The 27,542-nt window shown below is 35.3% G+C and overlaps 1 protein-coding gene across 3 annotated transcripts; it reads left to right on the forward strand.

Annotated features, from left to right (window-relative positions):
* Positions 1-845: 845 nt before the first annotated feature.
* LOC149551809 (uncharacterized) lies at positions 846-27,447 on the forward strand. 3 transcript variants are annotated; one of them, XM_089787313.1, is made up of 6 exons: positions 846-1,077; positions 1,410-1,579; positions 2,774-2,910; positions 3,206-3,295; positions 3,508-3,675; positions 26,474-27,447. In XM_089787313.1, exons 2-6 carry the CDS (start codon positions 1,555-1,557, stop codon positions 26,906-26,908), a joined length of 855 nt encoding a protein of 284 aa, XP_089643439.1. In that variant the 5' UTR covers positions 846-1,077; positions 1,410-1,554; the 3' UTR covers positions 26,909-27,447. The 3 variants fall into 3 exon arrangements, with proteins under 3 accessions (XP_089643439.1, XP_089643438.1, XP_089643440.1); XM_089787312.1 differs by having other exon boundaries at positions 846-979; XM_089787314.1 differs by having other exon boundaries at positions 1,058-1,234.
* The last annotated feature ends 95 nt before the right edge of the window (positions 27,448-27,542 follow it).

Here is a 27,542-nt window from a genome sequence, read left to right on the forward strand (position 1 = left end):
TAAAGAAAACTACCTATAATAATGAAGACTACACTAAAGTCTTTAATTTTTCATTATTTAAATACAATAAAAAAACATCAATCTACAAACTAGATTTTAAATATAGTTTATTAAAAGTAAATTACTTAGTTTATTTATTATAATTGATTAGAATGTACCAAAACATTTCTAAGTTTACAATCAATTTACAAACTATTAAGCAAGACCATATGTAAACAAATATATAATCTAAGACTAAAGAAGCATAATCATAAAAATAAAATTCTACTAAAATAACATCACTCATAAAAATGAGAAAAATAAAGATAACAAAAATATATATCTAGATAAATTTGATTTTATAATAGAAAAATGAAGTTCACTTTAAGATATGGTTGAAATGTACAAATCTATATATAAGATATTTAAGACAACAATATTTCCATTTAGAAATAAAATAAAATAAAATTAATCTACTTGATTTTGTTAAATATCAAATAAAATAATAATAATAAATAATTAAAATTGGAAAGTTTTTAGTGGACACATTACCTATTGTTAAAACTTTGGAAAATAGCTCACATGTAAAAATAACTTAACTTGATATACATTACTAATTATGTTAAATATTAAATTATATTAAAAATAATTACCTACCCATAACATATAAAATCAAATTTATTTTATATAAAAGATATTGATTAAAGTCTGAAAGGTTTTAATGAAGCTTTCATTAAAAAAATTGAAGAATAGCTCACCTATAGCTACACGGCATGTAAAGAAATAAAATAATCTAATTAATTTTTTTATTTATTATAGAAGATATTAAAGTATTATAAAAACAAAAGATTTGTGCTACCTATGGCATACAAAATCTGTAGTGTTGAGCTTGAGAGCGAGAAGATTTAGACGTGTGTAAAATAGAAGATATCCCACACAACTTTGTTTTCCCAATTCTCAAAATGCCATTTGCCGATCGGCAGGAACAGCAGCAATTGAGGTGAGCCCAATCCTCGAATTCTCCTCCATTTCTTCTCCCAATTTTGTTTATCATTGGCTGCGTATTGACACTCGATGAATCCTCAAAATTGCACAATTGTATGCTTTCTATATTTGGACTTGTCTTCTCCACTGTTTTATTTCAGTAATTGATGGCAGATATGGAGGATTTCTGTTCTGTTTGATATTTACTCGTTTATGGTTAAGTTGCTAGATATGCAGAGCTGTTTGTACTGGCTGATTAAATTCAATCCTAGTACGTGTAATGATAGTGGAAGGCATGATGGTATTTTAGGAGGCTTAGGACAGAGGGCTTAGATGATCTGTTGTGGTTGTGCCGGGAAAATTAAGTAGCAGTCCTGTTCTTTTCTTCAGCTTTCTTTGTTGCTCTTTTCAGCAGCTATGGCTTATAATTTGAATGGTTGTTGCAGGGAAGAACGTCTGGATTTCTGAATAGGAGCGTTTTTGCGTTTTGATGTTGCGTTGGAGAAACGTGCGGTCTTAGTTCGAATCTCAGCCAGGAATAGGAGTCAAAAGAGGGGTTGAAAAAAGCGGTGAAGCAGCAAGCAGTTTACGATGCCGGCTCAGGCTAAAAATTTCGGTACTGTGCTTTCGGTTTTTATTCTTGAGTTTGTGGAGTGATTATGACACTCCAGTCATGGTAAGGTGAATTTTGACAATATTGCATCGGATCAGGTAGCGAGTGCGTCTATATGGTTTGGCATATTGGTCCAAGTAAATTATAGAAAATATTTTGAAATAGGATTATTTAAGGCGATATACATTTTGAATCTACCTTGGCGTAGTTAGGGCTGCCAATTATTACAGTAAATTGAGCTGCATTTCCGTAGTTAAGCACGTTAAGGTTTCTTGCAAGTTTTAAGAAGCTCCATTTACGATTAGTTTTCTATATAATATTAATTTAGAAAAAAAAACCCAAATTGCCTTTTTTTTTCCTTGGAAGAATCAAGCCTTTGTCATTTTGGGAGCCAGTCTTATATACAGTTATGTTTTGGCAGAAACCGGGAGGACTCACGTTTACTATTGCCCTTTTATTTATGTTTGTGCGTCTCCTTTGTGGGACAAACTTTGCACTTTACTGTGAATATATTAATTTAGATTTTGTATCGTTGAGGTTTGGATATCATGACATATTCCTGTTTATTCCTGTTTGCGAGGCTGTTCCTCAGTTTCCACTAAATTGTTTTGTTTTAATTGGGTACTGTCCCTGCATGATTTAGAGTCAACAGGTGCTTGTGCTATTATTTAATGGAGCCACTTGGTTGTAATGGTCTAATTGCCTCCTCCAAATTTATGCTTTCATTGGCTGTTTATGTTCTTGGTCACTTGTTAACCTCTCAGGGTTCTTAATGCCCGGAGTAATTGTATACGTTTTCTTTAGTAACCAGATTTATTCTCGTGTCCCATTGATCTACTTTACTCACTCGTGAGAAATAATATAATTAATTTCCTTGTTCTGGTTGATGCTTTTCCCTATTCACTGTTTTTCTCAACTTGTTTTCTTTAGTAACTGCGTGCATTTTTGTTTCCCCATTTATCACTTATGGATGTCTAGAAAATACTTTTCTTTATCCCGTGCGTTGTTTATTTTTCCACCAATTTTTCACTTTCATGTTATATATAAATCTGACCATGAAAGCCGCCAGCTTGATATAGAAATTTGCTGTTCAAACATATTAGTGTAGAATTTGAACTTCAAATAAGTTTTTGATCATTATATATTTCATTTATTTGTATCCAGTGTTCCTTAGCATCTGTGTTTGTTGATATTAAGGCACCGAAAGCAGTGCATTGGATGAGAAACGGCAACAGCCATTTCAGCAGCAGCAACAACAAGGTTCATCGACTATTATATCACCAACACCTGCAGATTATGCAGTGCGGCAAAATCATTTTGACCTAGTACATTCTGTGAGTTTTTAATCTTTATCTACAGGTTATTACATTCCATTGGGTTGACATGCTATTAATATTGCAAGGCTTACAAAGGTTGTTTTCAAGCTAGATGAATTGCCCAAAAGAAAATGTTGTCAAATAGTTATTCTGTAACATACATCAGATTTAAAATTTTGAATTTACCGTGTTGGTTTTGGAATGACTATGAATGATTTTTTTCTCCACAGTGAAGATTACGCTTCTAACTCAAAATTGCATGTGCTAAATGTCTGGAATTTCATATATCTGAATTTGTGATGTCATTTTCTAGGGAAGTGATCCTTTATGGCAGGCTCGAGCTCCATTTCCATATCCAGATTCCTACTATGCAAGCTACATTGCTGCATATGGTCCACGAATGGTATTCTTTTATTCAAAATCTGGTCACTTGTGATTTTGTAAATATTTTATCTTGTTGGTTTTAAAAATGGTGATACACACTTATTAGCTTATGGCACAAAAATGTTATATTGCAAAAGAAAAAAAATAGTTTTAAGAGCTATTTTCATGGTTTACATTGTTATTTAGTTACCATAGTTTATTTGACCCTTTTAATTGGTAAAATATGTGTAGATCCCTCCTCATATGCTTGGGGTGCAACAAGCTGGTGTTCCATTACCTCCATCAGACACAGTTGAGGAGCCTGTCTATGTAAATGCGAAGCAATATCATGGAATTTTGCGAAGGCGACAATCTCGGGCAAAAGCAGAGTTGGAGAATAAGCTGATTAAAAGCAGAAAGGTGATAGCCGTAGTTTTCTTATGTTTGTTGAAGTCACTGTTTTGGAAGATTATAAGATAATTGATGATTGAAATGTTACCTAATTGTTTTTTGCCTTACTGAAATATGGGATATGGAATTATTACAGTGTTTGACACTCTTGTGATTTGTTGCCTTTCTCCAAATGAGATTGCCTTTCAATATATAAGTGGTTTCGATCTTGTACGCTCTCTCTATTTCACAGATAGCACAATTTGCACAGCATAGTTAAATAAGAGTTTTGAAGCTAAAGAGGGAGCATCTAGGTGCAGGGTAGTTGACTAATTCTTATTAGTTGCTTAAACCTATCCTAAAGAGTAGTAGTTTTGGTGGCTTTGCTCGGATTGTATGAATTGAGGTATGGTGTTGCATTGTGATATAATACTCTATAGGAGTGTAGGGAAGGTAGTTGTACTGTTACAATTTGGCCCAGTAAGTCCTGCTCACTGGCTCTTCTTGAACCTTCGAGTTTCTTTTCCAGTGTAGTTTATTCAGATGCGATGTATACACCTTCACATCTGTATCTAGCATGGGTTTTGGTATGACATGACCTGGATAAGATAAGGATGTGTCTGACTGTATCTGAAGGCTGTATTCAGCCATACCTCTTTTAGTTTTCAGTATTTTGAGTTATGTTTTCAACTTTATAAATGCTATTTTGAATTTCTATCTTCTTTTGGTACTTTTTGTATACATATTTATATCTTCCATTTTCTAGCTGTACTCTAATCCTAGATCATTAATAATATTTCTTATTCATACCATATTCTATAGTTGAGGTACTTTATTTGTATGCATACACCATGACATTGTCTTTGTCAACAGACATATATAAATGATTGGGTCAACCATGTTATCACTTTATTATTCATGGGTTCAATTCTTTTAGTTAGGGATCTCTTATCAAGATGAATTGCATAATTTGCAGGGTGCTTATTCTAACTATTATAAGGAGGGTGAGAGGTGCATTGCTTGTGTTTATTGATCAACAAAACTATGTTAGTCTTTTAATGCTAGATTGGGTCAGGTAACTTATAATTACTTTAGATTATCATTCTTTGAGTCCATGCAGAAGTGAGAAGCCTTAGTAGTTTCTAATGCACCATAAAACAAGATAGAAAAACAATTATATAGCAAAAGCAGCCCCTGATATCAATAAATATTGATTCAACGCTTTCATCTCCTAAAATACTTTGAGTACTCAAAATGTTTTGATGCATGATACAAATTCCCAAATCTGTTTTATTACTTGCACTGCTCAATAACATGAGGGCAATGGGTATTTATCATTGTTGAGCTACTTGGATTTGAATATCTTTGGGCACATACCCTTCCAAAAATGTATATCTATTATTCCCTCCATCATGCTTAACCTTCCTGCCGCAGTCTTCTCGACAACACATGGCATGTATCCATTGAAATGACATCACACCATACTTCATCCTTGTAAGTCTTTCCTATGGAAAAATTGATTAAGCATTTCTTATCAAGAATTAGTTCATTGCCTTTTTTAAATCATGTAATATGGTTAAGGACAGGGATGTGTTTCACATTGAACTTTTAGTCTGTCTACCATTTCTTTAGAAATTATACTTTTACAACTTACATTATCAATAATAACTTGACATACCTTTCCTCCTGAAGTGCATCTGATTTGAAAGATATTTGTTTGAAGCCAAGAATCATCATGACCTTTGTTCTTCACCTTCTCTTCCTTTGGAACTACCATTGCCCTTCTCATGATTAGACACTTCCCCACATCTAATGGAACCTCTAGATCTTCCCTTTATTCCTCATCTTTATCAAGTTTAATATGGGGTGTTCTTGTATGTGCTAGTTTAGGTGAAATGCCCTATGACCCTCTGCACTACAACCAAGGCAAATGGAAGGTCTTTGTGGGTTTTCCCATCCTTTATCACAAGCATAGTTTCTAAACCTCTAAAACCCTCTTCCTACTTGTTGATTTTTGGAAGGCTTGCTAGGTATCATCTAATTTTTCTGTTCCTTGAGATGATTCTCCCCTACCATAATTTAAATCACCTGCAATTAGTATTCCATACCTCTCCTCGCTCCTCAGTTCCTTTGGAAATATTGTTTATTATATTTTTTTCTGCTTTAAAGCTAATGGTATGCCTCTTCAATAGTGTATATTTTATGCATGCTCTATTTGTCTTTAAGATGTTTTCAAATGATTTACATACCTTGCAGCCATCAGTTCATTGGTTTCTTGATGCTGCACATGATTGGACAATTTGTAAAATTTATTTGTATAGTCTTACACAGTAGACAAGTTTTGCTTTAATTGAAATTGACCAAAAATAGTTTGTTCGAATCCACAAGCATGACTTTATCTTTGTGCTTTGTAACTCTTTCCTTTTGCAGATGATCCCATCAGTTCAATTTAGCTTGCAAATCTTAGCTTGTTTTTCTTCATCAATCTTACGTTCAAAATACTTTTCCATACTGTTCAACTAATATATCGGCTCCTCTGATTTGCGACAATTGCATAAACAAAAACTTCAAGTTCCTTCATTTTCAATTCTTCTTTGTAGTGCTCGTATCTTTTTTCAAAGGTTATGCACTCTAATTATTCTTCCTCTTATTTTCACCATCAATTTTGGAGGACAAGAAAATCTGTCCTTGTCTTTACAAAGACAAATCCCATCTATATTCAGTGACCATTATTTATTTTTGATGATTTCTGGTGTGTATGATCTAGTTGCATTGCTCTTTAGCAATTCATCAATGCATGTCCCAAATACATAGCTCTTAGAGGATAGATGTATGTAGGAGTGGTGCGAAAATCCTCTACTAAAGAATGCCATGCTTGAAAATCCTTTCTTTCATAGAGGTGGCGAGTTCAAACACTGGAACAAAGATACAAACAAATCATGGGCAATGATCCAAATGGCATAGTAGCAACTGCTAACATAGCCTCTGCCAATCAAATTTAGAAGTAGATAGTCGACATGGGAGTTAGAAGAACTTGATTTCGTTAGACTTAGAAGAACTTGATTTCCATTTAAACAATGTGAAAATTAAATTTACCACTAATGCGTCATCCACAAGTATGCACCTATGGATAATTCATATCATAGCTCAAAATATTGGATTTCGCTAAATGTGGCAGGCCAAACATTTGACTTGGACTTGTGCCTGGGACAATAAAAACAGTAATTTGATACACAATAAATTTAAATAATTTGTGAGAAACATGAACAATGAATTTAGAGAATACAAGGCCATAATGATTATTATATTACCATGATATAATTATTACATCTGCAACATCCCTTGTAAGGAAGTAGATGTGTGGGGTATGCTTGTTACACTAATCTATAAGAGGAGATATGTGCAAAAAGTGAGTTGGTCATATTGTTATAAGGAAATAAACAAAGATGCAGTATATAATAACTTATGATTTACATGTGGAAAGCTCTTTAGTGAGAAAAAATCCACACTCCAAATCAACTCGATTTATTATTCAATAATCAGCTGTTACAATACAATTTTAAGTTTTTATAGGAGTATAACCAACAAAAGATCTAGAGCAGTTCAGATAGCTTAACAATAACTACAAAACTTACTATGAAACACCCATCTCAAGCACCCAAGAAATGGGGGAAATGATGCATGAAACTATCAAATGGTGATCAGGAAATCATGACCTAAATCCATCCAAAATGTGTCACCAAAAATCCTCAGTCAAAATTTTATGCCCGGATTCCAAGACGAGTATAGAAGCTAAAATAAACCCATTCCTTACAATTTTCATAAGATCATGATGATCTACTCATCAATTTGGATTATCTATTTTGGCTCCATTATCTGCATGAAAAGATACCTTATGATGTGTGATAGCATGCATCATAAGTTGTCAACATGTGTAACTCTCTTTTACAACCCTCTTATGCATTATAGATGCTCTCACATTTTTTATAAGGCCTAACATTCAATGGCCATGGCTTTTGATCGAGGAAGCCAATTCAGCCCTTATCTAAAACTGAAGATTGTAAAACAATTCATGTTGCCATGACCAGCTTTCTCTAGTTAGGGCCTACTTTGATATCTTTTGTAGCAAAAATCAACCTTAAAATACCAGAAATTTGCATTTTTATGTTCAACCGAAAACTTACATTTTTTTTGTTCTTAAGATTAGGATGGAAAGTTGGGATACCTTTTCTAACATCCCTCAAAGGCTTAGAATTCAAAATTCCAAATACTGTATGGCTACAGTCTACAACTTCTCCCCTTGTGGTATTCAATTTTAAACTTGACGGCATTACAACTTAGGCAAGCAAGAATCTAACACACCTCTTTTAAAAGGAGACAGAATCTCCCAAGCGCTATATTACCAGTTCTTGGTATGCTGAAAGATGGCTCCAAGTCTTGATTCTTTCTTATCGTTCAACAATAACTCTCATGGCCGAAGTAGCTCTCTCACAAGGACATCATGTAGGTCCTATGGGCCATTAGAAGCACCTCATCCAAAGAGAGCACCATATAGTTATCTTTTTGAAATGTTTTATTTATTTATTTTGGAAGTTGATTCCCAATTTTTTTTGTGCACTGGTGCTAAGCTTTCCACTTAGGTTGAATGCTTGATAGAGGAAAAGATTCTAGCTGATAACAATTCCCGAACTTCCTGAAAATGTGAGGCTCTAGAAGCATAGGCATCTATTATTGCCAAAGAGTATTGACGCCAGTATTAAAAGGAATTGTACGAGTAATAATAGATATGCTATATATCTTGAGGTCTCATAAGTCCACACAATGACATCCATATAATCTTATGGAGCTTGCATTATGGTTTGTTCTCCTCTTCAATGCAAGTGTTCACCCATAAAACATTTTTTGTAGCTTTGGTGTCTTTAACGTTGCAAATTTGCAATGGTTAAACATTCAACCTTCACTTGTGATGATATTATATTATTTTTTGTCATTTAGGCTTTCTGATGAGATCATGCCTTTTTGGATTGCATTTATCTTAAGATTTAGCAACTTGTCCTCTTCTGACATTCTGTTGTCTCTATTCTGATATGTGATTCAAATACCCCTTAACTAGTGACAAAATCGATGATATGCCGATCATCATTGAAATATTGAAAGTGTTTTATATTGTCTAGCATTGATAGGCTATAAATTAACTCAATTGAGAAGTGCTTCAATTTGGAGTTGTTTGCTGGTTATAAAGAGTTGGGCGCAACTGTGAGTGCATCTTCTGTTCTGTTGTTATTGTGAGCAATAGCATGAGTGTCAAATGCATCAAAATCCTCTCTTATGTTGTAGACAGAACTTCTATAGAAGATAGGTACTTGTCATTGCATGAGTGTTGAGCTCATAAAAAATTACTATTTTTGAATCCCGAAGCACTTGCAAATATTTGAACTTCTTTATAGAGAAAACTGCAAACCATGAATTGATGTCTCGTACTCTGTTGTACTATTAGTAGCTGTAAATTGCCGCCGGAAAGTAGCAAGACAAGTCTTTCATCTTGGATTGATTAGCTCAACATCATCACCAACTTCTTGTTTTGACAGACCCATTGAAATCGAGTTCACAAATGGTTTTCATTTTTCTTTCCTTAGACTTCGTCTAGGTATCAGGTCCTCATGCTTTTCCTTCACATTCAAAGTGTAAAACCCTTTCTTAGGCTCTAGATATAGGATTTCATTTGGTCTTTTGTACTCAATGATGTGGTTTATTCTTGGCTCATGATATATGCTAATTGGTTTGCAAGACCTTACCAAGGTAGCTACATATGAGAGAATTGGTCACAATACTTCCTTTGAGTAACTTGGACCAATCTCAACTAAGCAACATCCTATAGGCAACTTGATTATCAACTACTTGTACTGTGTATATCAAAAGTATTGAATTATTGGATTGGAGGCTAGTTGCAAATGCATATAAATTAATTCTTCTTGGACATTCAACTCAATTTTACTTAATGTAATCACTTTACATACGAATTGGTGGGAGTTAAACCCGGTCTTTGGAACATCCAAAGAGAGATTGCATTACCCAAAGACTTTGAGTCAAAAATGTAGTTAAGAAATTTCTCATAAAGATCCTCGTAAACAAAAAGGGAGAGGAGACTTGTAAGGGTCCCCCCTAGTTGCAACTTTTGTTAGTTTCTGAGATGTTTTTGCAGTGATAATAAAATGCCAAGCCAATCCACAAAGACAAAATATTGCATCTACTAAACCAATACCAAATGAAATGACCAAATACTGAAATGTATTCAGATTCTTGCAACAGCAATATTCAGATTTAAGATTTAACTCGCATTTGAAATACATTGTCATTAATCATTTTTCATGGATGCTTAGACAATAATACAACCAAGATACTTATTAATGCTCAATGATTGAATATCAAAGTTGCATAGCCAAAAACACTATTTTCAGACCTGGTTTAGCCCCTAGCAGACTTGTATGGCACACTCAACTGCTGCAAAACCACACAATTCCTTCGTAAATTATTCTCAGACTGGTACTGCCGAGTTTCATGGAGTTTCGGTCTGCTCTAGTGTATCTCAGATTTAGTATTGACTAATATAGGCTCTTCCTGAGCATGGTCAGCCAGCCTTAAATCTCTAAGCTATATTCCAGCAAGTATGACACCTCTTACTGGGGTTTCAAGCTCAAACAACAGCCTTAGACTTCAGCCAGTATGACACCTCTTACTAGGGTTTCAAGCTCAAACAACAGCCTTAGAATTAATGTGAGTGATGATATATTTGCTTAGCAAACAACAGATTATTTCCATATACTTTAATCACAACCTCCAGCATAAAATAGCAAATTTGAACTCTCCTGGTTAAGTGTAGAAATAATAGAACTCAAGTTTTACCTTGAGCTCAATCAAATCTCCTGACTATGTCTTCCAATAGTGAAGAGATTGTCATTCACGAGAGGGTTCATCCTTCACAAATCCTTGAAGATTTTTCCAATTATTCATCAACTTCATATAATTGGAAGCATGCTGAAAGAGAGTTCTTTATTCCTTTATATATTGTTTTCACATGAGCTCTCACACCTGTTTCATCAATATGGGATTAAAAAACATAATACTCTTGCTTTTCCCTTTTTTCGGGATTTTCTTTTTCTTTCCTATTTTCTTTCGCCCCAATTTTCTTGCAACTCCTATTTTCTTGTGACTACTATCTTCGCGCGACTCCTATCTTCTTGCTAATTTTTTGCAAGTATTTTATCTTTAGTACGTTTAGACCTGTGTCACAAGTTTTGAATTTGAATTCAAGTTTGTCGATCATAAAATGTGGATGAATTTGGCAAAGGTAAAAATTCGGAAAAAAATTTGACATTAATTTGCCTTATATAAATTTATTTATTTTTATATAAGTACTATATCCACAAAATTGTCAAAATAGTTTGACATTGCTAAATAATTAAACTAAATAACTTTATATTAGTTTAAAATAAAAGATATTATATTAAATAACAATATTATATTAAAGATCATAAAATTTGGATGAAGTTTGGAAAGGGTAAAATTCTCTAAAATTCAAATTTTGTGGATGAAATTCGGCATATTCTGTGACTTAGCTTCCAACCGTGCCTTGTTAGCAACCTTCACCTTCAAACTCAAGCATTTTTGCAATTTTTCATTACTCCTATTCACCTACCATTCTACAAACTAAGGATACCATTACAACACAGAAGGTCAACATGGTTGTAGAATCCATAACGTGTTTCACATATCTTGCCTCGAGAAGGCGATTGGTCAGCGTGTATTACCTTTCGTTGGATTACCCCCACTTGATGAAGAAGGGAAATTGGTTTTGGTTCCAGCCGAGGTGATTGAGATTAGGGAGAGGAAGCTGAGTAACAGATCCATTAGGGAGTATTTAGTCCGCTGGAAAGATTTGCTGTATGAAGATGCTACTTGGGAGGGCGAATCGATCTTGCAACATCCGGTACTGAGATTGCCTGAGGGCTAGCAATCTTGGGAAGGGAGGACTGTAATGTCCCCTTCTCCGTGCTAGGCCTTACTGGCGCCTTGTTGGTTTATCTCCCCATTCGGATAGGCTAACGACATTGATCGTGAGGATGCCAGCCAGTCACAAGAGTTTATTTGGTTTCCTTGGGAAAATATTTAAGTGGATTAATAAAGTTACTTTATGACTTAAAGTCATTTTATAACCAAAGTAACTTAAGTGACTAGAAGACGAAAATGTCTTTTATCCCACATTGCCTAGTTGTTTGTACTTTCCCTCATATCGAGGTTATAAAAGCAATGAGCTCCTTGGGATTGTCACCATGAAATATAATATTGTTTTAAAAATGTCAAGGTTGCTTAAATGTGATTGGCTTTCTTAAGGATGAAACCCCTTAAGGAGAATAGGGAGATTGGAGGTAGCCCCAGTATCCCCCTTCGAAATTGTTCCAAGATGAGGTATGAGATTTCAGTATATTCTATTCAGTACGTCTATTTCAGAGGCAAAATCAAAGGGTAATAGTATCACTTGGGAACCCTTATTTCTAGCTGGAAAATCGGATGGTTATGGTCTGCATCTGTGGTTATGGGAGGAATGCGTATCAGTAATAGGCATAAGGGAAATAGTAACATAACGTGCAAAGCCTGATCGAGGAGCTTGGATCACTATCAGCAAGGAAGCAGTGATAGTAGTACAGTCAGCAATGTATGGAACCGAGTAGAGGTTATAAAATGTAGTAATGTTAACACCGTTGGAGGGACGTGATTGCTAGGAGGTCATGATTGCACTTTCTCGAGTCACATTACAGTGACAGTGCTTGCAAACCTATCACCAAGAAATTAGGGACGTGGGTGGCTTCGTTTGACATCACTATCTAGTGCACATTCACTGCAAGTAGCACCATTCCCAGAGCTGCATATGCAGTGAAGAATTCGGAGGGCAACATGATCGAGTGTTAGCTTCAGTACTCAGTAATTGGATTGTAGGCAGACATGATTCAATGACAAGGATCAGCAAATTCTGTGGTCGTGCAAACTATCATATCCCTCATGGAATGCCAGGTTCTGACTTCTCCCTTCACTAAATATTACTTGTTGCTTAGATAGGCAATGTTGTGTTTTAATATTGGATGAAGGTATGCCCTCATATGGTTATCATAAATGGTATTAAGCGAAGAAACCCGAGACAGTATTCCAAGGCGTAATTGAATGCTATTTTGAAAATTGTTGTAGACTTAAACTTATTGTCTGAATGTTCCTATTATTCTATTGCTGTTGCAACTATATTTAGAGAGAAATTTTATGCATATTGAGGGTCATAGACATCCATATCCCTGTTATTACTGTTTTTGATTTAGCTCAGGCCAGTGTTATATGATTTGGATTATTTTAGGGCATCACTTTTGATGAATTCATTGGTTCCTTTTTTGAGGTGAGTATCTACATGTTGCATTGAATATGAATAGTTGACTATGTTATATGATTCTAGATAGACTTTGGGGTCAAATTGATGTTTGAATAGACATCATAATATTAAAATTGACCAAGGATATTGGTTTTTGTCCAAGTTGCTTTTGGTCATTCAATTCTATTTGAACTTTGGGACTTATCAATTCTCAAAATGACTTAGGTAGGCATGGGTCAAGAGGAGTCGCAATCAACATCCATTAACCCATAATTGTTCAACTCAAATATCCACTTCGAAGTGCAAAAGCCAAATTAATCATCATCAATTATTCCTATAGAGAAAAGACCAATATTGAATTCAAGAGATTTAATTAGAAGTTGTTAACCAAGTCTGCACATATCAATTTCAGCTTAGATATGAAAAGAACGCTTAAATTTATTGCATTGATATCATCAATTTGGTCTAAGAGACTACCCTTTCTTTTCAAATGCCTCGTGTATTCATAAATGCAAGCACTCTCTGTATTTCTTTTGACAATAAACATTGTAATGCAAGCTCATCATAATGCTTCAATGCTCTTTTCTTCATGATTTGTCCATCAAAATTCATATCTCGACTCCATAATTTTATGTCTATGGCCAATGGAGTTATATGGATGCTCACTATATTCCTATTGCACGGAAAGAAAGCGTAGAAATAAGTTTCAAAATAATTTTAACATGTAGTGGGTTGTCAATTTTTATCAGTCTCTAAGTGTGCATGCCAACCCTAGGAGATTGGGTTGTGACTTGGAACTTATTGCATGTTGAATGGTTGGGTAGATGAACAATTGTGATTCATTAGACTTCGATCTGGTGGCAGGGCTAAAATGACCAAGAAAAAGTTGTGCAAGAGTTGTTTGGCTATTTGGAAATTGGGCAAATTACATCTTGCCACATCGTTCACTCTTAGAAAGTTTTAGGTGCTCATAAATGGGCTAGTTGAGATAGCTTTGAATGGTTGAGGAAGGTTTGTCATTCCATTATGGTCAAATAGGAGTGGGACATGTCACCTAAAATACAAGCATAAAAGCCATATGAATATCTTGAGTACATAAAAGGATGGGTCCAACATGTCAACATCACCACAAAGACACATGGCTACATATGATCAACTCTTTTTGATTTAGGGCCATATAATCTTCCTCTCAATAAAATAAAGAGACCTTGGTCCATATATACCACACAATTTCGCATGTATATAACATGGGTAAGCATCAACTTGCTAAAAAACAAAGGAAAAATGAAATGTTAGGGGAAAGACGAACAAGATCCAAAGGTTGGGGATAAAATGTAGGGGTGAGTTGGTTGTGGTTAGCAAAGTTGTTTTACTATTTCAGTTACATAGAAGTTTAGATCTTGTAGTGCTTAATGATGTTGAATGCATACCATTTGGCATGTGCTATTGGCACTCAATATAGGTTGGGAATAATGAAAATTGGATATTTCACCTATTAACCTAGGAGATAGTGGGCATTTTCTATATGATAATGCACCGTGGGGTAAAGTGTAATGGCAATGTGAAGGGAAACATGTGGTCGATGAGATTTGGACTTGTAGCATAACGATGCTGAAATGAATTGTTGTGGGGCTATGGAGGGGAAGTGAATATTGTTATAACATGTGGGTTGATAGCCAATATTGACTGTTGGTGGACAAATGCTATAAAAAGATAAGTTATTAGGCATAGGCAATAGGTGGTCAATAGACAATTAAAATAAAAAAGTGTAGTGCTAGGGCTTAGGGAACAATTATGTTAGGATATTGATGAAAAAACAAAGGTTAGAGCCTAGTGTGCATAGATTTTTAAATAATTATAGGTATAAATAGACAATTAAAATAAAAACTGCCGTGATAGGGCTCAAGGAACAATTATGTTAGGATATTGATGAAAAAATGGTTAGAGCCTAGTGTGCGTAGATGTTTAAATAATTATGAAGGGTCGTGAAAGCCTTATAAGTCCATACCAAAAGTTTGAACATAAAAGGGACTTGGGGAGTTCATGGGCTTAGTAAACTCTTAAGATTGGTTATTAAGCAAGCCATGAAAGGCTATATGAGTCTAGCCACAAGATTGCAAGGGACCTAAGGATTGTAGACCATGAGAACATAGAGCAATGGTTCCTTGATTTCCAAGGGAAAATGGGAAATCAGCGCATGCAACACAAATGATAATAGATAGGAGTGAATGAATTCTATGTTATGTTATCCTCCAACATTCTCATTGCTGCCATTTTTTTCTCTCCTAGTCAGAGATCTTTATCAATGAATATTATGTCCACATACATCTTCAACAATTGAATTTGAATCAAGATTGTTGTCTTCCAAGTCGATGGCATTGTGAGACTACCTTTAAGTTGGGAAGTCAAGTTTGTATCAGATGTACACAAAGTGATTGAGGTTCTCTTGGGTCAATTTGTTTTTGTTCATTTTGTTATTGCTCTCAAACAAGCTCCAATCGTGCTCATATCGAGAAGCACTATAGTGGTGGCATAAAGTGTGGATGAATAGCCATTGGAGGTTTTGTGGATGAATGCTCGTTTCCCTTCCCATGTCATCCCCTCTTCAAAAAATTGACTTTTCCTTAAGTCAACTTTGCTTTGGAGGAAGAATGTCTTTATAGATATCTTGGAGGGTCTAAAGATTGTCATCTCATTTCTTTTTGACTAACTGTAGTTGATTTATGTGGATTTATAGTTATACCATTTATTCATGGTTACCAGGAGACCCGTCTCCCCCCTAAAAGTGGCGTCTCGGAGATCGAGACACGTCTCGGAGACTTTTTGCGTCTCCGGAGACCTCAAAAAAGGTTGGAGACTTCATGACGAAGTCTCCTGAAGTCTCCCCGTCTCCTAATCCAAAAAGTGAAGTCTCTCCAAAGTCTCCTGATAAAATATAAATGTAAAATATAATATTAAATAATTTTATATATTTTAGCCCTCATTTAAATGTTTTTAATGCAAAAATCTAAGGTACTATATGAATTCCGTAACAACTGCTTGGTGATGTACGTCACCTACAGGAATACGATACAAGTCTAAGACAACATATTGGAAGCTGTACAGAATTGCAGTAAAGATCCCAAATCACATAAATTTATGCGACTGAGGAATTAGGGTGCAAAAACTGTTGTTAGTGCATTAGAAGATAGTATTACGTATGTTACAGAAATCTGATATGCAAATGCTTGATAATAGTATTATTCCTCATGAAAACCAAGCATCTATTTGCTGATAAAGACTCAGCGATAACAGTGATAGACTAGAGGTTTTATGTATGTTAACATGAATGTATTTGGTCCCATATTTCTGTTTTTTCAAGAGGATATCATGTTTCAGTTTGATGTATAAGTCGTATTTGTTATTCGTACCTGTTTATCTGCTATTGGCAATATCCTAGTACCAATATAGGAATCTTTGTTAGTTGAATCTGTGTAACTGGAAAAAAAACACTATTACAAAATGATTTACTCCCTTTTAAACTAAGCAATCCTAACTCTTAGTTAGAAAATAGAAATCCTAAGTGTGTCTCTATGCATGCATCGATGTTGAATAATTCAATAATTTTCACAAATTTTTTGTAGCAATGCCAATTTGTCAGGTTTTAAAATCTATTTCAGTAATGTACTTCTGTATCTGACCGCTTATTATTATTATAATCTTTGACAGTTTGACTCTATGAATCTATTTTAATTTTTAATGTGACAACACTAGTATTATTAATTTATTATTTACTTTAGTCTTTTAGTCTTACAGTATTACTATTTTGAAATTTTGAAATTTTGTATTTACTTTTAGTATTAGACTCTTTAAGTTTAAACTATTAAAATTTTTTTTATTTTTTTTTTAATTTTAAAAAAAAAATTGCCGTCTCCAAGTACCCCCGTCTCCTATTTGAAAAATTGCCGTACCGGTACCAGTACCAGTACCGGAGACCTCAAAGTCTCCCCGTCTCCCGGTGACCTTGCATTTATTTCTTTGCTTATGCAATTGCAATAGAGATTTGTATGTTTTGTGCAAAGTGTTAGGTCTACAGGATTCTGGTAAAGTGGGCTAACCTTGGCCGACAAACTCCCTTAACTAATAAAACTTTTTTCCTCATTTTGTCCCTTTGGTTCTAAACTTTTTGATATTGTTTGTGTAACTACTTAATGTGTTCCCTTTCTTGTTTGTCCAAATCTTTTATGGCATTATAGCTTTGGGACCTCTATAGCATGCCTCCAAGTTAACCATTTGAGCTTTTTTTTGGGGTAACAATGGTCGGCCTTTACAAGATATTTTGGTACAATTGATTGATTTATCCTATTGAAGGTTTTCATTGTGTTGATAGTAGTCTCTAAGGTGGAACACACATTATGCTTTTCATCCATCCTTGTTTTTTGAATTTTTTCTTGTACTTCATGTTCGATTTTTCTTTTTGTATAGTATGATCTTGAGTCTCTCATCTATCAATGCTCTTAATTTACTAAGCAATGAGTGGTCCCCTTTGAGGTGATGGATTTAATTTATATTTCTTCTATTCGCTCTGCACTTTCCACATGTTGCTTTAGTAGTTCCTTCTAGGCTATTTTGGAATATGTCTCCTAAGTGGAACTTTGGTTAGGGACATTTTCTCCTTATATCTACTTAAGTGTTTTCCAATGGTAATTGAAGTAATTCTATGGATGCCATTAGTCATATCTGTTGTTGTTTTGCCAAGAGGTCGTTGACGTGCTGCACTGGGAAGATTGTGGAGGTTGGAGGTGTATTGGTTGAGGGAGGTGAGGCAAGTTGTTCAACAATTTCTTTATATTTTGATTCTTCCCTGTGTAGTTTATCTTATACTCTTGTGGCCTATTATTTTTGATTGGACCTATTTGTATGCTTCTTGTTTCTCTAACATTAGCTTGTCTATGCTTTGTTTGGAGTAGCTAGAGGGTCTTGAAGTTTTCTCATGAAGTCATCCAATGTGATATTCTTGGCTAGTATATACCTAATTAATACCTTCTCTGTGGTTTTCTTATTAGGTTAATCAAATACTTTTGTAATGTCTATAAAAATCCTTTGTTGGTAAAGGGTACTATATAATTGATCTCCATTTTAACAAGGGGATTTTTGTGGGTGTAGATGTTTCTGTTGGTCTAGTAGCTTCTTGCATTATTTCTATTTCCTCCTCTAGACATGTCTTTGATTCCCTATGTGCTTGGGCTTTCTTTAAGGCCCTTTTCTTATTTGCTCTCATTCGCAATGGGGCCTCTCTCACCTCTTGCTTTAAGGGTTCCTTTTTCTCTAGTGTTTTGTGTAACCTCCTTTTTAGTATTTTACTTGTTGGTTGCTTCCGACTTGTGTGGATGATGCAAAGGGAATTTCAGTGTGCAATCTTCTAGACCTTCCAAGGGGGGGTCTGGTTTTTGTCTCTTTATCTCTTCTTAATTTATAGCCTCAAGGATTCTCCATTGTTCATGTAATGCTAGTCATTTCTTCTTTAGTCTCTACGCAAATCCCTATTTTGCTACTAACTCCATGTATTTTTCTCTAGAGAGTATCTTTTTATGTGGGGTCTTTAGTTAAATTTAACAATCTTTGGCTGTAAGACTCCACCTCTTTATCCGATACTTTCTATGGCAATGGAGAGATCCATGAGGTTCTTGCAAGATTCAATATTTGGTGGGAGCGATTATAGATACTCTGGCTACAATGCTCCCTCATAGAGATTATTTGGTTGGGTTTGCAAAGAGGGTTTCCAAAGGCCCTGCCCAACCAGTTGTTTGGGGTTTGAGATTGGAGCCTTCTTTCGATTCCCAAGTTGTTAGTGATAAGCTGTTGACAAAGGTTGGAGCCCTTTACTGTAACTACACAGTGAGGAGTGCTCATCATTTTTATTTTGGTCTACATGGAGAAGACTTAATGATGCATTGTTGTGGATTGGCTTTAGGATCAGACTGACCTCCATGGGATGGATATTTACCATCTTTCATAGATGGAATTAATAGCTACAAGTTGGTGGGAGACTACTTGCAAAGTCAACACATCCATGGAAATTTAGGGGAGGATAGATATCGTGGTTGTAATACAAACACCCTTGGAAGTTCTTATCTTCGTAGTATAGTTGGATTTCACACCCATGGGGGATCGGTAGAGTGTAGAGGGAGAGTTAATATAGTAGATGACTGCAGATATTCTTACCTCCTTTTGATGGATGGATGTGAGTTTTGTTCATGTTGGGATGCAGGAGGTGGCAGGATTAGCTCTGTAGGTTAGATGGGTCCCATTAGATGGCTTCACCATTGATAGCATGGTGACAATGTGATCAAATCAGCATAGTAGAGGTCTGAGATTATTCTTCTTAGCAGGCTTCTATTTAGTATTTGGGATCCAAGTATATTTGGTTGGACACTCTTCAGTGTGCTATGGGAGCCTACATGTGCATCAGGGTTCCAGTCTTGGTCTATTGGGGAGTATTGTTACATTGTAGTGTGTACATTTTGTGGATTACTTGAAGTTTCACTTTTGATTTCCATGTACATGATTTGTTGCAGATGCACAGTTCCATGGCATAGGGATGGGACAATTGGTTTGTTGCTCATTTTTGCACAGATGTGTTTATGTTGATGCTTCAACGGTGCTGGTGTTATGTGGGATGTTTCACGGTCTTCCTTTGGACTTCCTGTGCAGTGGAGTTTCTTTGTAGTTGTGAAGGGAGGGCAGGTTGTAATGTCCCCATTTTCACGAGCACCAAAGTTTGAGGGATTAGCCTATTATTCTGACCCTTGTAGACTAATTATTGTGGATAAAGGGTATTTAAAGCTAAAGGCTTGGTTAATGAAGGTTCTTGTTTTCTCCGGAACTCGTTATGTTCCAGTTTAGTCTTCGTTTTGCTCAGGTTGGACTTTGTTTGGGCTCAGTTCCATATACTTACTATTTATAGTAAGTTAGGAGATGATCAAGGGGGCCAAAGAATAAAATGGTCAACTTCCCAGTGTAGACAGAATGAAGAAAAAATGATTACTCATGGAGTAATGCTTATTTGATTATTATTAAAGTGATAAATTTATTAATAAATTTTAATATGAGGCCATTTAATGTATGTTATTATTATTTCATAAAGAAAGGATTATTTTCATCATTAAAGTGGGGGGTCAAATTAATAATTAATCGTCTGGCACAAAACCCAAAGTTTATTCATTAATCAGAAAATGGAACAATATTTCATTTAAATGATTAAATGTGCCTTTTTGGAAGAGGTTCGAACTTCCTATGGAGAATATATATGCATGAAAAAAGAGAAGTTCGATCATCATTGTTATGCATCTATTTTTGTTGAACTAGGTTTGGGAGAAGTGACCGAGGGTTTCATGCTTTCAACAGCTATTGTAGAATGAAAAATTCTTCAGAGTTGTAGCCATTTGAGTTGGTGATATATCGAGTGAATTTCGCATTTGAGAGAGCTTCATTCAGGAGTTTTAATTGGGCTAAACTGGTGAAGATTCGTGGACATTCAGAGCAGATCCAAATTGATTTTCAATTGTCAGATTGAGATTATTGTGTTGGTGATTTTCTTCAGTCATTAGCCCGCTTCACGCTATACAGTTGCTGTAAAAGCTTCCTGTATACCCTCATTGCTGGGCCAACTGAATTGTGTGATTATCATTTAGATTCTAGAAGGCACAATAAAATCAAAGGAAATCATCTTTGGCAGCACTGGTATAAGAGAAGAATAAACACAGCATCTAGAAGGCCAAGATAAAGGCTATGAAAAGCAACAATAAAGTTTATAGTTGCTGTTGTGGTTAACAGGTTCCATATTTGTTATTAGCATTGCTGTTTACTACTAAGACTTTTCAAATTCTTGTTCTTTGCATTGCCATGCATCTTGTGTTGCATTTCAATTAAAGCTTTATGGTTATTTGTATTTGGTTTATTATCAGTATATGGATTGTATGCCAAGTTGCCAACTGTTTACTAGTGACTGTAGGTGTACATTGGGATGCATGGCAAGTGTTTGACTTTATGTCAACTAGCTGTACTACTTAATTTTAATCATTTACATGTTTGTTGAAGGTTTGAAACAGCTAGTGTATCATTTCTATAACAGCCTTGCATTGTTAGAAGCATTCAATAACTTTATTTGCAGCCTATGAACTCAAAGAAGACAATCAGAAAGTTATATAATAGCAGTCTCAGACATTGTATGATAAAAGTGTGAGAATATTCCTTGCACTTCATAACAAGGAGTTGTGATCAGATTCACAAGGGATATTACATTTACTTGCTTCTATTTATTCCAATGTTTTTTCCCATTGTTTTAATTTAACTGCCAAATCCTCTTGTCTTGCGAGAGTGTTAGATCTTTCAACTTTTTAACTTCCTCCTTGGTGAAACAACCCACTATTTGATGTTGTTGTATAATCATCTGTTTTGCTTGCTTGCTCAACCTTTTCATGCTGATTGTTTCGAGGCTGGAAGTCTTCATCTTCTTCTTCCGGGCTATATGCCTCATATCCCTCCTCTAATAGCTGATACTGTTTGTTCTTTCCAGTATCAGCGCATTGTTCTGTTCACACATTTGCTTCCTTCTTATTTTATACTAGCAGCTCTTCTTGGGAATGTTCTTCTGTTGAAGTATCTGAGGACCATACATCCTTTTGGTGACAACCCCTTATTCCTTGTTGTGGCACTCTCTAGTTGTCTCTTGCTTCTCTTTGTAGTCATCGCTCTGAGATGATTATTCTGGCATTCTCACATTTGAAGATGTCACGAGAATCTTGTCTGCAAAATGCATAGTTTTTCTGTTATCTGTCCAGCATTATGATAGTGGCCTACTTTCCAACAGTTAAAAGTCTATGACAATATACTAGCTTCTTGAACAATTTATAGAAGACACTTTGGAACTTATACAAACCTAACCAAGTCAATTGCATTCCATCTTCAGATTGTTGGACAATCAGAAGTGGTCAATAGAATGACAATGCATCTTCTCAAAATGTATAATATGAAGAAGCAGTGAGCTTGGGATGGAATGTACCAAATAAATAGTTGTGTTATAATATGGCTCTTCATAACTCTATGCAACACAATACAGTTGAGGATTGTCTGGGTTCCCAATCATTGGTGCCCATTTCTATAACTCAAGTCACCATTACTAACAACTACTGTAGGCTTTCATTGATCAACAAGTGCAAACTATCTTGCATAATGCCAGTGCTAAAGACAAGTGACAGTGATCAAAATCAAGTGCTACACAAGTTCATAGTTGATGATAGTATGCTTCATTTATGTATGGAAAGATTCATGGGACCTTACCACAGAATCAATCTTTTCTGGTATGGCCCATATACCGTCACTAAAAAGGTTGGAGATAATGCTTTGAGCTCAACAATCCAACATATCTTGGCATACCATTAGCATTCGATGCAAAGCTTGTGTCATTACTACCCACTTTCATTCAACATATTAGATTTTACAGAAGAAATTCAGCTAGCAAAGATAAATCTTGATTAGGACATGCCAATGGAAGTGCATGTCGTGATTATTGACATAGTCAAATTCCTAAGGGAAATGGTTCACCACAACTCAAGTTGTAAAAGGTTCTCCTCTTTCTCAACCTGTTGCAATGAGGAACGTTCGTCACTTCTTAAGGAATAGTGCAACTGATCCAGGAAGATTTAGCATTTGACTGACTTGCTGTTCAATGGCAGGATCCTGTGCTACACACTGTCTTAACCAGCAGCTTTAAGATCAATTCAAGCACATGTGATCATAACAAAAAGCCAACTTGTAGTATCTGTGGTGCACAGTTTCAACAATGTCAACCCTGTTCAATGTTGTTTTGTGGCATATCTACAAAATGCGGGTTCCTTCTCTTCTATATTAATGTTAAATAGGTATTGTTCAAATAACATGAAGTTATAGAGATACCTGAATGAACATCTGATCACTTAGGTCATTGTACAAAATTTTGCCTAACACAAAGCTTTGCAACAGTTTGAGTATGTTGTTCTATTGTCTCCGAGTTTTCATTGGCTTGGCACTTAGCTTATTGTTGTTACATTTTATCTCTTAAAATGTTTTGCACATATAGTACAATAGAGTCTGTGTTAGTGGTTGTCCTGACTCCCAACATCTCCTCTAGGTCCTGGATGACATAATGTATTTCCATGAGTAATGGTAGCATCCTTATATGTGCCAGCAAATCCATTTTCCAAATAAACCGCTTCAGTTATCTTTTCCACTATTAAATAGGCTCAACAATATGTATGAAAAGTGTTGTTTGATCTTGAAAAACATTAGGTTTCCCACCTCAAAATCTGGGGAGTTTCCTAGTAAAACTTCACATAGTTTTGAGCTTCCTACATGCTCTTACTTCAGGTTGCTACACTTGAAATATTTCCATCAGAGCCTTTTATTGTCTTTTCCTTGAGGTTCTATTAATAATTGACTTGGCTGCAGTACTGTTAGGCGGTGGGCCTGTTATCTATTTTCTCAGACAGTAGTGTTAGAAAACTACTTTTGTAATTGTACGCCATCAACTTAAATATGCGAGTACCCTTCATTTATCCTTCCACTATTGAATACGGTAAAGAAAACACTAAAAGGAGTGTAGCTTCATTAGAATGTGATATCTTTCACTCAAAAGTTTGTGGTGCTCTTAGTGGAGCTTGGCTTGGATCTGATCTCACTAATGTTACTCTGGCTTAATTCTCATTAAATCTTATGGAGCATTTACACCAGAGCTTTCTTCTGCCTTTGCCTATAAGCCTTTATAATAATTGATTTGGCTGCATTGATTTCAACCACTTTATTAATGTGTTCAAAATTCAAACCCTCTTGTGTTGGAAAAGCTAAATTTATGAACGATATCAAATGTCACTGTATTCATTTTTTCACTGGACAAATGGTGAACACTTACACCACAAGAGAGGGAACCATCAAACCTGCGATATCAATAGTTGAGGAAGCCCCCCCCTTTTTTTTCTGAAGTATTTATCTCAGAACCTTAGTTGCCTTTCTCCATTGAGTTATATCAACAACAGATACACTCAAATAAGAAGACTTGGTACCCAGATTGTTATCCACTTCACTGATTTTCTCGAAACTCTGTTCTTATACTAAATATCAACATAAGATATCGTTCAACAAGGAAGTCTTGTTTGAGGGGGTGCTTATTTTTCTTTCATTTTTTGGGGACTTAACATCTGATCTTTATTTGGCTCATTATAACAACTGCATTAGTACAAGGAGTATGCCCAAGGCCCCTGACCCTAAGTCTCATCACCTGACCCTAAGTCTCATCATGGCATTGCTACATCTTACCAGTAGGCCACGGCTGGTAGGAGTAATATTGGTATACATTATTGTAAAATATATATGCTTAGTTGCCAGGACACTGATATGAGAATAGATAGACACACATACAAGGATATGTTAATTATCGGCAACCTCAAATATGATAGAATGCGAGTAAATTCACACACACACACACACAGACTATAAAACCTAAATATAAGAAAATACACATCACGTTGTTAAATATAATGTTGACAAGTAAGAATATTGCAAACACACTTGAATTACTGAGTTTCAAAAGCATTTGTTTACGTGTTCAACTTCAAAATACACATCATAACCATATTCATTTGAGTTGTTCCTTAAAATTTCACAATTTTAGTGCATATCCAAGAAAGACATTAGTATAATTACAGTTGAAAAAAAATATCAAGATCCCCATCTAATGTTCCTATTTGTTTATAATTATATATTCCAGTGAGATTTCATGCATATACTCTGGTGTATCTCTGTTATTAAGAGAGCAGTTATTTATGCTGATGACCACTGTACCAAAGATGTTGCATGGAATACTTTAAATTCTCTGCTAATGATCTATGTAACGATATTAAATGAGTTATGTGTAGTTTTCTTTCAATTTAAGAATAACAAAACTAATGGCTAGGTCTACCTTGTGAAGAAGCTTCTTTGTAATAGAATCAACTACAATTATATGGTCACCTTATCACCTTAAATGAACATGTCTTCGAAAAAAAAACATATTCAATTTTACTGTCAAATCACCCCTTCACTGCTAACCACCTGCCCCTGCACGTCTTCTTCTCCCCCTCCTTCGCTCCCCTATTCAAATAAGATATTTGGATGTTTGATACTTTCTGCTTCTAATGACTAAGATATGGATGTGACGTGAAAGCTTCTCTAGCACATTTAAACTTAGTTACCCTCGTTTGCTGTTTTGCCCTCTGGACAAGGCCAGGGTTCGGACTGGTAGCTGGTTTGGGTACAGATCAAAAACTTTTTCGACCAGGGTTCTTTTTTTTGCATTCCATTTCGAATTGGTCCCAAACAGCATTAAACCCGGGCGAACTTGCATGCCACAGGTCGAACTGCCTGCGAACTGCATCCAATTGGGCCCCTTGGACAGCGGGAAAGTTGATTTTTTGACATAATTTATAATGTTTTGAGCTTCTTAACCCGAAAAAGTGAATGTCAAAGGCTTATGTTGACTTCTAACGCTCATTTGTGGTTTGCAAGTAGGTTATTTTGTCTTGAGCATGAGCAAATAGTTGAACTCGAAATGATGATACATAAATTTGCTGTGATGAATCATGATTTATTTTTAATGTTTTGAATGTCATGTTGAACTTGAAGTTTTCAAATATCTGATGGTATGATAACGATTCACAATGCTATGATTATAAATTGTTTAAAGACTTGAAGTTTATGCCTATGGTGTTTTTGTTGTTTAAATGATAATCATATGATTTTATGATACTATGTGACATAATAATTTTGGCTTATGCTTCTAGGCTTCACAAATATGTATATATATATATATAAAATTTTTACATGCTTTTGAACGAACGAACCCTAACTCCTTTCCAAAATTTTGCCGTACCAGCAAACCAGTTCTTTGAACTCAAACTTCGAATTGAACTCGAACTGGTAACTAAGCATTTAAATAAATACGAGTTACATGATTTTAGTTTTTTCTTGTTATTTAAGTACCCACAGCAAGGATTTGCTTGAGTCCCACAGTGTGTTGCTTTTTCTTTTCTTGCCCAAGGTTTTGACTTGATTAGGTTCTTTGGTCTGTCCTCCATAATTTATTTTCTGTCTACTTCCAATTCCTGTGAACCTTCTTACTGAGTCTGCACAATTCAATGCCATTTCTTGATGCACTAAGCATACATAATTCAAGAAGTATATAATATAAACAAAATAATTCAGAATTTCTAGTTTCAACAAACTATAGTTTTAGGTTTTCTAGTGGAGCTCATGGGAAATTTTCATTTATATCTATATAATATTTCCTTGTCTAAAGAATTTACCTACCTTGTGTTGATGCCACTTGGTAATTGATTCTTATAAATTGACTAACAATTCTTGCAGCCATATCTTCATGAGTCACGACATCTCCATGCTCTCCGACGAGCAAGGGGGAATGGTGGTCGGTTTCTGAACACTAAAAAGGATGCAAGCCATCAGGATTCTGCTTCAGGAGATAAGCATTCTTATGATTCTTCTGCCCAAGATAATAAAATAGACATTCCCCATTCAAGAAAGGATATAGCTTTTCGGGAGTTTAACAGGACTCAACAAACTACTGATGTAGCACATAGGGGTGACAAGAGAACCGTTACTCTTTCTGCAGGAGTCCCTTCTGATCAAGTTGATGCAGGTCCAAGTGTTGCATATTACAATTATCTGAAGCAAGGATTGCGTTCATCTGCATTTCATCCTCTTTCAGTTGGCACTGCAGAAAATGGGCAAGTCGGAAGCATGGTTTCCAATGGAGGCCATCATACAGCAGTAGCAACCCAGTGAAGTCACTTTGAGGTAGGGCGCTGCAAGCTAGTTCCTGTCAATCTGTACATCTATTGAGAGCCCGAAGATAACCATTTCACTATATTCTAAAACCTGAGCTTCTAGTCAATGTTGATCTTTGTAAAAAGTCTATGATGCAGTTTAAGATTTTACTAAGAACATTTTGTGTGTGATGTTAAGTTCTTACCATTTCTTGAAGTCAGGGTTCCTTAACAGGAATTCCTTCAAGTAACGGAAAGGTTTCTTAACTTACATCTGATAGTTCATCTTTAGAAGCTGATCTATTCGTATGGCTTTGATTATTGAATATTTCTAATTTCTGTCGGGCATAGGACAATAGGTAACTGTACTGTTTATGTGGAAGACAGGGCAATTCTGTCCACCTGCACTAGAAAGTTAGAAACAGACAGAGGCAAATCATTCTTGGCTAATGAGAGTGTTATGGGTCAAGCACTGTTTATCTGTATGCAATGTTTTTCCCAAATTTGAACAATGCATTGCTAATTACTATCCAAAAATATAATGCTCTTTTAGTTTCACATTTCTCTCTATTGAGAAGATGATAGTATTTGCATACAATGACATTATGTCATGATGAAATTTTTTCTTGGGAGCTATTTCAATTGTGTAAAAA

The sequence above is a fragment of the Cupressus sempervirens genome, chromosome 6, assembly GCF_028749045.1.
Source record: "Cupressus sempervirens isolate cs-2001-9-10 chromosome 6, ASM2874904v1, whole genome shotgun sequence".
In the NCBI taxonomy this organism is placed as follows: domain Eukaryota; kingdom Viridiplantae; phylum Streptophyta; class Pinopsida; order Cupressales; family Cupressaceae; genus Cupressus; species Cupressus sempervirens.